Genomic DNA, 14,350 nt, shown 5'->3' with positions numbered 1-14,350 from the left:
GATAATTTTGATACATTTTAATTACAAAGCCGAGATGAAAGTTTGTAAACTGCTTCCATACGCTTGACTTCGATTTCCTAGTATTCGCGGGTGTCAACAGCTTAATCTCCTAGCAAAGTCTCCTAGCGAATATTTTCTTTGCTTTCATGACCGAAGTGAAACATTTTTTTAAGCCGTGCCGCTTGACAGCTTCAAAACTGAAATAGTTTTTAAGTTTGGGTGTCACTTAGTTATCATAGTAACTAAATAATCAATTCGACCAAAAATCGAAAAATACATTTTAGTTATTTGATTTTCAAACACAATTTGGTGTGGAATTTTCTTACCGAATACCACACGAGTTCAAATTAAATCCGGACATTTTTTCTCGCTCATGAATATTTTTGGAAAATTATATTATATTATTAATTTTCAAAATATTCATGAGCTCGAAAAAAATTCCGGAAATAATTTGACCTCTAGTGGTATTACTAGTGAAAATTCGTATCTGGGAGTTTTTGGACATGAGAAATTTGATTTTCATGCCAATATGACTCCTACTTGTACCGGGCACCACCTACATATGCTTTAACTGGTTTGACCATACCTGTATAAAACTACTGAGTAAAAAAATATACATTTACAACTTTTTTTACATAAAAAAGGTCTCTTGGTAAAAATCGCTACGAGTAATGGTTCTCGAGATATTTGAAATTGAAATTATCAATACCTGTCATCATTGACAAATTAAACATGTTGACCCAACAGTTATTAGACTGAAATCTTAAATTTGAAATCTTTTTGTGCCAAAAGGTCAACAGAAACTGTTTAATCATCATTTTTTCGCAGAAAAATATGCGTGTTTATTTTTTGTCAATAATGACATGGCATTGACTATTTCCATTTTAAATATCTTGAGAACGGTTGCTCATAGCGATTTTTACCAAGAGACATTTTTTACGTAAAAAGTCATAGAAATGTATATTTTTTTGTCAGTAGTTTTATACAGGTACCGTCGAAAAGTTATTACTCTTCAAAACAGTCAAAACGCAGGGGGGCCCCCTACAAACAGGAGTCGTTTTGACATCAAAATCAAATTTCTCGTATCACAAAACTCCCAGACACCAATTTTCATCCAAATATTGACGTTGCTTCAGAAAATTCAATTATTTAGAAAAAATCAAAATAAAAATGAAACTTCTACACCCTGTATCTCCAGAACTAAGTATTTTAGGACATACATTTATACGAACTTTTTTACTTATTTTTATCTGCAGAATATGCTGCCGAAGTTACCGGAATACAGATCGGACCACCCTGTATATTATCCAATGCTTTTCTATATAGTATCCATAAAAAAAAGGTTAACCGAAATTCCCCGCAATAAAATTATACAGTGTAATCTAAAAGTTATACCAAATATCTTATATTATATCGGGTTTATCTGTATTCAAACTATTTTAGGCATTTGTTTACAGTAGAAATATTATAAAAGGGACAAAAGAGGTAATAAAACGTGCAAGAAAGAGAGCTGTAAATTTAGAGGTAATTCATTTATTAAACGCGGCGGAGGTAATTTTGTATTTATACCGGATAAAAATCCATACCGGGTGGTTTATAAAATCTAACAATATTTAGATTAAATTTTCTATGCATATTTAAAGCAGTTCTAAAAACACAAATGCTGATTTTTAATGATTTTTAACTGAAAGTATTTTTTAATATTGTCTTCTTTTATACCTTAACATAGTAAAATAGTCTAAATTGTTTGGCATATCGGATGTTTGTCAAAAGTGGCTCACCCCTATAACTTTTTTATTTTTAGAGATAAAATAACGGGATTTGGTATATTAGTATGTGACATAAATTAAGATTGATTGACGTATTGAACTGTTTTAGGTCACTTCCTGTTTCACCGGAATTGACTACAACTTTTGATTTCTAAATCACACCCCGGGTATTTTTTTTTTATTTATGTGATAAAAAGTGGCTCTTTGAATACAATGACTTATCACATGTCAACTTTTGATTTTTCGCTTAAAAAATCTTATTTTAAATTTTAATCTAGAGTATATTATGGTTGTGTTAAAAACACAAAAACACTAACTTTTAATCAGGGAGCCTTAAGGAAAAATAGATTTGATCGCCTAATGTTTTTTGTGTTTTGTTCTGTAACTGACCAGGACAAAACACGAAAAATATTAGACGATCAAAATGCTCAAATCATATTTTTAATCATATCTCAATTTTCTCAACCGAGGGTGACTCATTAGCATATTTGGAAAAAGATTTTGGTTCCAGTCGATATTACGGACACTAGAAACGTTAAATTTTCCATACAGATTAGGTAGAAACATCGAATATTTGCACTTTATTACATTATATAGGTAGATGTGGATTGACCTAGTTTAAGCACAAAAATTCAAGAAAACCTCTTTGTGAGCGTAAAAATTAAGAAAATACATGTATTTACAATATTCCGAGCAGAAGTGTCTAGTCCTAGCCGTCAACTATTAAGCTTGACCAATCAGGTTGGTTAGTGTGGTTATTTGGAGTGTGTTAATTCATTTGTGTTTGTCAAAAACTCTAACGTGATTGGTCGGGCTTAACAGTTGCCTGCTAGGGCTCTCTCTCTTTGGTCCGTTTCCCTGAAGAGGGATTAGTGACTATGATGTTCCTGTAGCGGTTTTTATCGTATTGTGCCAGTCCGCTCTGTTTTGAGCCATGCTGACGGTTTCATGAAGGCCTTGGCCGATTAGGTCTTTAGTTTGATCAACCCATCTCTTGGGTGATCTTCCTCGTGGTCGCTTTCCCTCTACCTTTCCCTCGACTATTAGCAGCTGCAGTGAGTCCGTTCTTCTAGCAATGTGACCAATATATGTCAGAAAACATCGGTTTATTTTTTTTGAGAGGCTGAGTTGTGAGTTTAGTTCTTGGAGAACTGACTCATTCGTACGATGGGCTGTCCAAGGTATACGTAGCAGACGTCTATATGCCCACATTTCAAAAGCATCTATTCGCCTGGTATCGCTTTTCTTCAGCGTCCATGTTTCCGCCCCATACGTAGCAATCGGGAAAACAAGCGAGTTCAGCAGTCTTAGTTTGGTATTCTTAGTGATGGCTGTATCTTTCCATATCTTAGTTAATTTAGTTACGGCTGTTCTAGCCAGCGCAATTCTACGTCTTATTTCGCCTTCGCATGAGCCGCTGTTGTCGATTAGCGATCCCAGATATAAGTATTTATTAACCACCTTAAATCCAGCTATGTTTCCCACGTGAGGTTGGTTGTTGTTTTGTCGGTCCACAATCATGACAGTAGTTTTGTTAGGATTAAGTTTTAGCCCAAATTCTGTACTAGTTTCTTGGAGACGTTGCATAATAAATTCCATTTCTTCCACACTTGATGTTATGATTAGTGTATCGTCGGCATATCTTAGATTATTGATTTTCCTTCCCCCCACAGATACTCCACCTTGCCAGTTATCGAGAATATCACGCATTATGTACTCGGTATAAATATTGAACAATAGGGGTGAGAGAACACACCCCTGCCTGACACCCTTCATTGCTTGAAATCTATTTGATGTGACATCATTAATTCTTATAAGTCCGTAATTATGTTGGTATAGTTGTCGGATAAGTAGAATAAGGTGATCAGGAACCCCCATTTCCTTGAGTATTTGCCAAAGTTTTTGCCACTTGACTAGATCGAAGGCCTTAGAATAGTCGATAAAACAGAGATACATTTCTATGTTGAATTCTCGCGCTTTTTCTATTAACTGTCGTACGTTCCCTATCTGTTCTCTGGTACCCTTACCAGGCATAAAGCCAGTTTGTTCTTCTGCAATCTGTGGTAGTAGATATGGCCTGAGTCTGTTGTTAATAATCTGCAGGAGAATTTTGCATGCATGAGGAATTAAAGCAATCATTCGATAGTTATTGCAGTCTGCCGGATTACCCTTTTTATATAGTGGTATATATAGCGAGCTGCACCAGTCGTCTGGCCAAATTCCCGTCTTCCAAATCAGATTGCATATGAAGTGAATAACATCAATTACCGGTTGCCCTATTGACTTTAATATCTCAGCAGCTACACCATCTATACCTGGGGCTTTATTTTTTTTGAGACGATTTAGGGCGTGTTCTGCTAGGGCTAGACACAAGCATTCCGAGCTAGCAACGATTGACTTTTTGATTGACAGTTGATCGACGGCCTTCGCATGCTATTTGCAACGTTGTCAATATAATTATTTTATATAATTTTCTACTGAAGTGAGGCTTTGTTAGATATTCTTTTAGGGGTTCTGTGGTTTTGATTTTTTGGTTAGATTTTCTTTGTGGAGGGTGTTAAGCTTTGGTTTTTATATTTTAATAATTAACTGTGATTTTGCAAATATATTATTAGATTGGTTAGCATTTCGGTTGCTTTGGTTAGCCTTTCTTTGCGGAGGGTGTTAAGCTGTGGTTTTTATATTTTAATAATTAACTGTGATTTTGCAAAAAGATTATTAGATTGGTTAGCATTTGGGTTGCTTTGGTTTGGTTTGGTTTGGTTTGCGGAGGGTGTTAAGCTTTGGTTTTTATATTTTAATAATTAACTGTGATTTTGCAAAAATATTATTAGATTGGTTAGGATTTGGGTTGCTTTGGTTAGCGTTTCTTTGGGGAGGGTGTTAAGCTGTGGTTTTTATATTTTAATAATTAACTGTGATTTTGCAAATATATTATTAGATTGGTTAGCATTTCGGTTGCTTTGGTTAGCCTTTCTTTGCGGAGGGTGTGAAGCTGTGGTTTTTACATTTTAATAATTAACTGTGATTTTGAAAAAATATTATTAGATTGGTTAGGATTTGGGTTGCTTTGGTTAGGTTTTCTATGGTGAGGGGGGTTAAACTGTGTTTTTTTATATTTTAATACGAATCTGAGTGCTTTCAATGATTTGATTTTAAACACAGATTTTAAAATAATTCGTTTTCACCATGATCGGCACATAAAAAAATTGGCGTAAAATAGCGGCAACGTCACATGGGTTAATGCCATCATATATTTGTGCCATTTGTCAAAATTCCTCCGCAGCATCAAATAGTACCATCATTTTATTTCAATATTTTAAAATTTACTGGATAATCTGCATTTTACAATTTCAAATAAACTATATGCGAAAATGTCAAAATTTGACATATAATATGTTATTCTATTCAGAGTGCCATTTTCTATCGAATAAAGTAAAAAAATACCGAGGGTGGCTTAAAAAATCAAAAGTTGCAGTCATTTCCGGTGAAACAGGAAGTGATCGAAAACAATTGAATACGTCAATCAATCCTGATTTATGTCATATCTCTCGTTTTTTATCTGAAAAAATAAAAAAAAGTTATAGGAGTGAGCCACTTTTGTGAAACACCCGGTATAGGGGGTCAAAATTGCTTGGTAAAAAGGTTGAAACTAGATATAATGTTGTTTTCCCTGCTATTTGAAATTAAGCACCCTATAGTTTATAAAAAATAGAGAATTTGTCATTATAATTATTAGACTCATGTTGAGGAAAAAATTTGCGAAAATGTGGGTGTTTCACTTTGTAAGTATCCTAATCCCGTATAATCGAAAAAAAAAACAGAAATGATGATCGATAACATTCCTCATATAATAATTTTACATATAAAATTTAGTCGATTGTCATTTCTAAGGTAATTTGACGCCATTTTTTAGGATCAGATGGTATGTGTATTTATCATTAACGTTTCTATTTTCTATTTTTTAATAAAGACTTTTTTAACTTAATTAATCTTTTTATTATATACAGATATGAGGGCGGCAATTTAAAAATTCGCACCGGGTCGGCCGGGTGGCCAAAAGTCTAGCGACGGCCCTAAGTATGGTGAATTTAAAAATTATAGGGGTTACTTACATACATTTAATATTTCCTTCTTTAGACAAGAGGCACGTTAAAAATAGAATTATTAGAATTTAAAATAGTCGCAACATCATTTTAGAAATTTCTTTTTTCTGTGTTAATATTTTCTGTTAAATATAAAACTAAAAATATTTGCAATATCATTACAATTCAAAAACCTGAAAAAGTGGGGACCGTGTTCTCATATCCCATCCTAGCATACGCCACTGTTTTTTTTGTTAATGAAAAATAATCTATAATTAATATGTTGCCTATTTAGTTTATGACCAACGGTAATCTGATTAGCCTATGTTACCCCTGTATAATACAAAATTTTTGTTGAATATAAAAATAAAACATATTTAGTTTATACAGGGTGTTTCAAAAAACCTGTGCCATCTCTCGTGGGGAGATTCTTCACGTAAAAATAAGATTTATTATTTTATTCATATCTACATAGGATTCTGCTTTGTTTCGTAGCTACAAGGTGTTAAAGTCTTAATATATATTTATTTTTTAGATTTATTAAAATTTTCTTCCAAGTATACTTTTATTGTTTCGAATGAAATTTTAAGGGTAAAAGTTGCTATAAATGCGACATATTTTAAAGCTAAAAAAACGTCGATATATTCCCCAGAGACGTGCATATGGGTTATCACTGGAATATTTTTCTAAAAAAAGCATATACGCCACTGATTTTTTTTTCTCTCGTTAGCGAAATAGTGTAAGCAGTTTAATGCCGATTTTAAAGTTGTCTCTTGATATTTTGTCGATTTTGGCCTCCTTGGTGAGATAAACGCAAATTTATTAATTTGCCTTGATCCAAGTCTAATAGCAACCTTTAAAAATAAATATCATTAACTTGCGACAGTTTTAAATAAGTACTCATTGATTCCTCATCAAAAAATATTAAAAAAAGTTTCTATGAACATGGGTTGGTTTGGATGCCACATGGCATATATAGTTTTATATAAAACTATGCCATGTTTTATATAAAACTATGCCACAGGCATAGTTTTAGAGTTACAGGATGTTAAAATTTTTCAAATTGGGTTTTTTGTAATTATCTTAAATACCATTATTTTTTTATTTGAAATTGCTGTATGTTGGACTAATAGTAATAATATTTAATAATAAATTAGGTAAAATATATAATTTATTAATTTTATTTTAATTTTAATTTTATTAATTGTGATTAATAAAACATCTCATCAAGCAGGCCGAATTCGACAAAATATCAAGAGATAACTTTTAATTGGCATTAAACGGCTTACACAATAATTATGATATCAAAAGAAAATAAGTCAGTGGCGCACATGTTTTATTTTTCAAAAATATTCCAGTGATATCCATCCATATTCCAGTCCCTGATTTATTTATCGACACTTTTTAGCATTAAAATATATAGCACTTATAGTAACTTTTAATCACAAAATTTCGTTTGAATCACCAAAAGTACTTGGAAGAAAATTATAATAAATTGAAAATTTATTTAGATTTTGACACCCCGTAGCTACGAAAAAAAAGCAGAATCGCACCTATATGTTGATATGAAGAATAAATCTTATTTTTACGTAAGGAATCTCCACACGAGAGATGGCACATGTTTTTTGAAACAAGCTTTTTTAGCGGTTGTAATTACTGTTGTGTTACTGTGTTAATTACATGGGGTTGGTACCTTCCTGGTTCTCCGGTACCGAAATACCGTTTTTGTCACTTGCCTCGACTACCGCTAGTGGTCGACAACGCTCGGAGGCGGAGCCTAGAAACTGGACAAAACCGGCGCAATCTCGTGTCTCGGGCCAGTGCAGTACACAGGTGCAGTAGTTATTCGATACTTGCTCGTCACCGATCTGTTTCGTTTATTTAAAGTAAATTAAACATCATTTTTTAAAATGAGTGAACTTAGTGAAAAGTTGAGTGAGATTAATCCTAAAGACAACACACCGCCGAGTCTACCAAACGGTTCTGGGCCTTCTGGCGAACAAGAAAGTTTCCTCGGTGAAAAATCACAAGAAGCATCTGTTCCGACTTCAAACCTTGAGGGAAAGGCTGAGGAAAAAAATGAAGAATCCGGAAATGAAGATCGGGATACAGATAAGAATGAATGGGTCCCTCGTAGGGCTCGTAGGAACGTAACTTACGAATTCGAAGACGGCACCCATCACGTCTACACCGATGAAGAAGGCTTGAAGTTTTTCTGGGACAGAGAGAGGAATGGTTGGTTTCCAAAAGTGGATGATTTTATGGCTCATTATCAGATCAATTATGCATTTTACAATAAAACCAGCACAGAATCAAAAACTGATGCAACTTCCAATCTTCTAGAAGCAGCTCCACCGATTAAAGGGGAAAAAAGGAAAACTTCAGAACCAACTTGGACACAGAGAAAAGTTCATAGAGTGATGAGCGATAATGACCGGTTTGTGATCATAAAGAACCTTTTTGAACCTTCTCTGTTTGACCACGATGTCGGTCTTATCGTGAAATTCGAACAGGTGTTGACAGAGGAAATTAGGAAAATAGGACAAGTGCGAAAAGTGATGGTATACGATAGAGAGCCTGAGGGGGTAGCGCGAGTAGCGATGGCGACGACAGAAGAGGCCGATCAAGTTGTTATGATGTTGAACGGCGGATCGTTCATGAAAAGGCGATTAACAGCAAAAATATGGGATGGTAACACACGGTATAAATTTACCGAACAATATCCGCCAAAATCTTTTTTCTTGTAAATAGTATAATTATATTATTTTCATATAATTTTTTTATTAATTGAATTGTAATTTTGTTTCTTTTTGTTGAGAATAAATATATTTATTTCCTATTTTTTTTTACTTATTTCCTATTATTATTATTATAAGAAATCCTTTTAAACATAAAATTACTTTTTCCATTTAAAAATTTAAACAGGCTTATAACTTGATGCTTTCGAGTTTCTTGTTACCTGCTGCTTTTCTAACTGCATTCGTAAAATCTTCTTCTATAACATAATAATACTAATATATAATAAATATAATGTTTTTGAAGAGAGTAAGTTCTAAGGGTCTATGTGCCAAAAACCTGGAACCAAGATAATCAAAACTATCTTGATAAGCAGTAAACATCATTTTAGCAATAAATATCTATTTTTTAAGTAAAGTAGCTTCTAAAATTTTTATATTCCAATACTGCTTTTGATATATTATCTTTAATTCTGACACACATATGAAATTTTCCTTTGCAAAAGACACTGCAGCAATTTATTGTTAACAATAAAATTATCTTCGCATGTAGGACTGTAGGACAGTCCGCTTCGTTAGACGTTCCGGCAACGGTGTAGGCTCAGCGGGAATCAAAACAGCAAAAACACTGCGATAGGTCGACACCAAAAAAAACGTACCTATCTTTGCCAATACACTTTACGGGCCGATATGATACTTTTAACACCGGTTATTTCTGTTTGTAATGTACACAATCAATCAAATAACATTTAGTTATACAAGGGTTATACTTAGTTCATTTTACAATAAAGCCAGTACGGGATCAAAAACTGCAACTTCCAATCTTTTAGAAGCAGCTCCACCTGCTGAATCAAAAACAATTAAAGGGGAAAAAAGGAAAATTTCAGAACCAACTTGGACACAGAGAAAAGTTATTAGAGTGATGAGTGATAATGATCGGTTTGTGATTATAAAGAACCTTTTTGAACCTTCTCTGTTTGACCACGATATCGATCTTATGGTGAAATTCGAACAGGTGTTAACAAAGGAAATTCGAAAAATAGGAAAAGTGCGAAAAGTGATGGTATATGACAGAGAACCTGAGGGGATAGCGCGAGTAGCGATGGGGACGACCGAGGAGGCCGATCAAGTTGTTGTGATGCTGAACGGAGGATCGTTCATGAAAAGGCGATCAACAGCAGAAATATGGGATGGCAAGACTCGGTATAAATTTACCTCGGTATAATCACAACATATCAGCCAAAATCCTTTTTCTTGTAAATAGTATATATTATTTTCATTTAAATTTTTTTATTAATTGAAAATATCTACCTACCAAATTGTAATTTTATCTCTTTTTGTTGAAAATAAATGTATTTATTTCTTATTTTTTTATTTTTTTTCCTATTTATTATTATTATTATTATAAGAAATTCTTTTAAACATAAAATTACTTTTTCCATTTAAAAATTTAAACAGGCTTATACCACAGTTTAAAGATGTTTATATGTTTATATTGTAGAATTCAAATCAAGTACAAAGAAAAAAATCCATAAAAAAAATACATATAGCATTTGCATTCTACAAAAGGGCTGAAAAAACAGCAAAACTGATACAGTGAGAGCTCTCATAAACGGACACTGACTGTACCAGTAATTTTTTCCGCTTGTTGGAGATGTCCGCTTAAAAGATAGGACTAAGAAATAATATAGGTATGTAATATAAAAATACAAATAAATATGATACTAATGATTGTATATACATATATAATATGTACATACATATATACAACGACAAAATATCAAAACAAACGCGAAGCATACTAGATAGGAGAATAACCTAATATAAAACGGGGAATTCCCGACTGTAATGTATGCGGACATGAAAAATTGTCCGGTTATTAGAGTTCCGCGTTCACTTATAGGAGATTTTTAGTCGCATACCGGAATAATCTAGTGTCCGCGTCCGTTTAAAAGAGCGTCCGCTTAATGGATAGCATTTAACATTGAAAATCATATGCTGAAATTCGGTTCCAAGAAACTTTGCCGGTTAAGGAAGATGCTACTGTAATTTTGGAGTTACGATTTTTTAAAATTTTTAACCCCCTCCCATACCCCCTTACCAACCCCTAACCTCCACCAAAAACTAATGGCCAGATTCTCGGGTGCCACAGTATTTTCGTGCCAAATTTGGTTAAAATCGGTTCAGCGGTTTTTGAGTTATCGTGTTACAGACAGACAGACGGACAGACAGTCAGACAAACAGACAGACAGACAGACAGACACCATGAAAATATTTTGTATTTAGGTCATTTATGACCCAAATAACTCATTTTGAGTGAAATTAAAAAAACTTTTTTTTGCCGATCCTAATAGCCTACCATATACCTATTGGTCGGCTAAAAATAAATAAATAAAAACCATATGTACAGGGTGGGTCAAATTCGACGCTTTTAAATGGAAACACCCTTTTCTATAGGAGATAGACGAAAACTAATATCGGTGTCTGGAACTCAATTTTCTTCAAAAACATGATGGTGAAAACCGATTTTTTAAAATTTTAACCCCCTCCCATACCCCCCTTACCAACCCCTAACCTCCACCAAAACTAATGGCCAGATTCTCGGGTGCCACAGTATTTTCGTGCCAAATTTGGTTAAAATCGGTTCAGCGGTTTTGAGTTATCGTGTTACAGACAGACAGACGGACAGACAGTCAGACAAACAGACAGACAGACAGACAGACACCATGAAAATATTTTGTATTTAGGTCATTTATGACCCAAATAACTCATTTTGAGTGAAATTAAAAAAACTTTATTTGCCGAAAGCACCTTTTTACCATATATTTAATGGTTAAGTATATTAAAAATAAATAAATAAAACCAGAGTTGTCAGGGTGGGTCAAATTCAATTTTTAAATGGAAACACCCTTTCTATAGGAGATAGACGAAAACTAATATTACCTTTCCCAAAATATAGCACACTTGATATTTTGTTATAATCCCCTTCGAAATACAGAATTTTTAAAAGTTTACCACTTTTAACTAGTAGGCTTTGGACCCCTTATTGATGATATGCCCTTAATGAAACTGGAAAACATGTTTTTCCAGCAAGACAAGGCACCGCCTCTGAACGCTGAAGTTATTAGCAAATTTTTGCAGCCAATTTCAAGAATAATTGAATAGCTAACCAAGATCCCAGCCGTTGGCCGTCGAGGCCGCCTGAATTAGTGCCCACAGATCTAATCCTATGGATATATTTGCGGAAGAATAAATGTTCCTTATTCTTCCGTATAATCTAGACAAGAATTAGAAATACTTAGCAGTTATGAGAGGGTATCTTTCACCCCCCAATGAGCTAATGAATTCCGCGAGCAATGTTTAAAAAACTACCGTCTGTCCATAACAGAAGAAGTTATTGTTTTTAACATATAGTTGTAACTGTGTTGATGTTGGTTAAATTTTGTAATTGTTGAAAACTCTATTTATTTTCTCTCTTAGCAAATATTATTTTCGTTTTAATTGATGCTCACAGCTAGAATTTTTTTGTATTACAGCCGGTGCCGTTCAAAGCCTACTTATTTAAAGCGAGCGAATTTTTATATACTCTATATCTCGAAGAGGAATCGAGCAAAATATCAAGTGTGTTATATTTTTGGAAAGGTAATTTTAACTTATTTTCAATAAATGAAAAATATACAGGGTGTCCCATATAAAAAATCAAATTTTCTGTTGATAATTCTTAAATTATTAATTTTAAAAAAATTATACTTAAACCATTAAATTCTACGTAAAAAGGTGCTTTGGAAATGTTTTCATAAAAATACAAAATTTTCCATAGCAAAAAAGCTACAGCGATTTTTTAAAAATGCATATTTTTGAAAAACACCCCGTAACTCCGAAACGGTAACAGATATCGATATGCGGTTTTCACCATCATGTTTTTGGCAAAAATTGAGCTCCAGACACCGATATTAGTTTTTAACTATCTCCTATAGAAAAGGGTGTTTCCATTTAAAAGCGTCGAATTTGACCCACCCTGTACAGGGTGGTCGAAATTGGTCTGTTTTAACAGAGAAAATCTATTTCCTGACTAGATAGAGCAAAACCGACATAGATGTCATGGGCTCGATTTCTGAGACACTTTTAATGGCGTAACCCGCCTGTTGATATTTTCACTGCCAACTGAGAAAGGGGTCTTTTTGAATTTTTTACCATTTGGAAAATTGCCCATAACTTTTGTATTTCGCGGAATAATAAAATTCTGTAAAAACTTTCTTAAGGCACTTTTTTATGCACAATCCAGTGGCGTAGTTAGTTCTTTTCTATATTTGCTCTTTTTGTCAGAAATAATAAAAAATATAATTTTTTAAATGGAAATCATAGTTGACTATGCACTTAAAAAAATGATAGCTTTTAACCCTTTCCAACGATATAAAGTTATGGGTATCGATTTCTAAGAATGAGAGAAATATTAGGTTTTTTATCTTTGTATCGAAGCGGGCCTTGATTTTATGTTGACCTAGTTGCCTAATTATTTTTTATCACAATTTAATATTCTATATTATTATTTATCTGCATAATTAAAGACTTTTGAGCGTAAATCAACATTCTATATTAGTATTACCAATTACAATTAAAACGCCAGGGTTACAACTGAAATATTAAATGGAGAATTTAGAGAGAATTGGATTTGAACAAGGGGCTCATATCTTGGTCTGCTAGATCCTGTGATTTAACTCCTTTCGCCTTTTTTATGGGAGAAATTAAAAGACCTTATATATAAGGGAAGAACCATTGGGACGAGAGAAGAATTGCAGAAGGTCACTAGGCAAACTTTTGATGGACTTATTACACCAGTTCGCCTAATAAATCGTTCTAACTCTTGACGATTTCAATGACTTTTTTTACAAAACTATATTCGTCACTCAAAAATACTTTTTAGTTTTGTAATTGTATAGATTTCAATTGTAATTACTAATACTTATATATAATGTTAATTTACCTTCTCAAAAGTCTTTAATTATGCAGATAAATAATAACATAGAATATTAAATTGTGATAAAAATAATTAGTCAAATAGGCCAACACAAAATTAAGGCCCGCTTCGATATAAAAATAAAAAACTTATATTTCTCTCATTGTTAGAAATAGATATCCATAACTTTATATCGTTGGAAAGGATTAAACGCCAGCAGGGGTGGATGGGGAAGTGGAAGCCGGCCCGGGAATAACAGGTAACCGGCCCAAATCCACAAAAACAAAATGACTATAACGAAGAAGCATATTTTATTTATTAATATACAGGGTGTCCTAGAAATAAGAACAAGTATTTTAACTGGTAGTATAGTTTAACCCCAGAAATAGGCCTATGAGGTTTTTTTGGCGAAAAAAAAAATTTAAAATTCGAAATTTTTTGAATTTTTTTTAGTATTTAGTTTAAAACATAATTTCTTGATAATATTGCAACTTATATTATATTAGATTAAATTTACAAGAAAGAAAATTCAGAAAAAATCTAGTGGTTCTCAAAATTTTAGCAAAAATATTTTTTTTGGAAATTTTCAAAGTAAAGTAACTCCCTTATTTTGGACTGGAAAATATACCACCCCTTAAAATACTTGCACTTATTTCTGAGACACCCTGTATAAGTAAGGGTGTTTTTCGCTCGTGCGTAAAAAGCTTTTTTGCCTCCGGTTTTTTAAAAAAATTGAAATTGTCTTGCTCAAATTTTCAAAAGATCAATTTTACAGGGTTCTACTGCTTTATTTCTCAGGCTCAG

General features: G+C 33.1%; 1 protein-coding gene across 1 annotated transcript; it reads left to right on the top strand.

Moving 5' to 3' along the window:
- Window positions 1-7,764: 7,764 nt before the first annotated feature.
- On the top strand, window positions 7,765-10,124 carry LOC115877966 (HIV Tat-specific factor 1-like). The gene is made up of 3 exons (XM_030894317.1): window positions 7,765-8,555; window positions 9,343-9,792; window positions 10,091-10,124. The coding sequence occupies exons 1-3, from the start codon at window positions 7,765-7,767 to the stop codon at window positions 10,122-10,124; spliced, it is 1,275 nt and encodes a 424-aa protein (XP_030750177.1).
- Window positions 10,125-14,350: the final 4,226 nt, after the last annotated feature.

Source organism: Sitophilus oryzae, unplaced genomic scaffold (assembly GCF_002938485.1).
Source record: "Sitophilus oryzae breed Bouriz unplaced genomic scaffold, Soryzae_2.0 scaffold_1499_pilon_pilon, whole genome shotgun sequence".
NCBI lineage: Eukaryota > Metazoa > Arthropoda > Insecta > Coleoptera > Curculionidae > Sitophilus > Sitophilus oryzae.
Note: the sequence above shows the minus strand (reverse complement) of the source record. Positions and strands in the feature narration are given on the sequence as shown.

Coding starts and splice junctions, on each gene's coding strand:
- LOC115877966 (XM_030894317.1), top strand. CDS start 7,765: ATGAGTGAACTTAGTGAAAAGTTGAGTGAGATTAATCCTAAAGACAAC. Junction 8,556..9,342: donor ATATGGGATGGTAACACACG/GTATAAATTTAC, acceptor AATAACATTTAG/TTATACAAGGGTTATACTTA. Junction 9,793..10,090: donor ATATGGGATGGCAAGACTCG/GTATAAATTTAC, acceptor TTTATATTGTAG/AATTCAAATCAAGTACAAAG.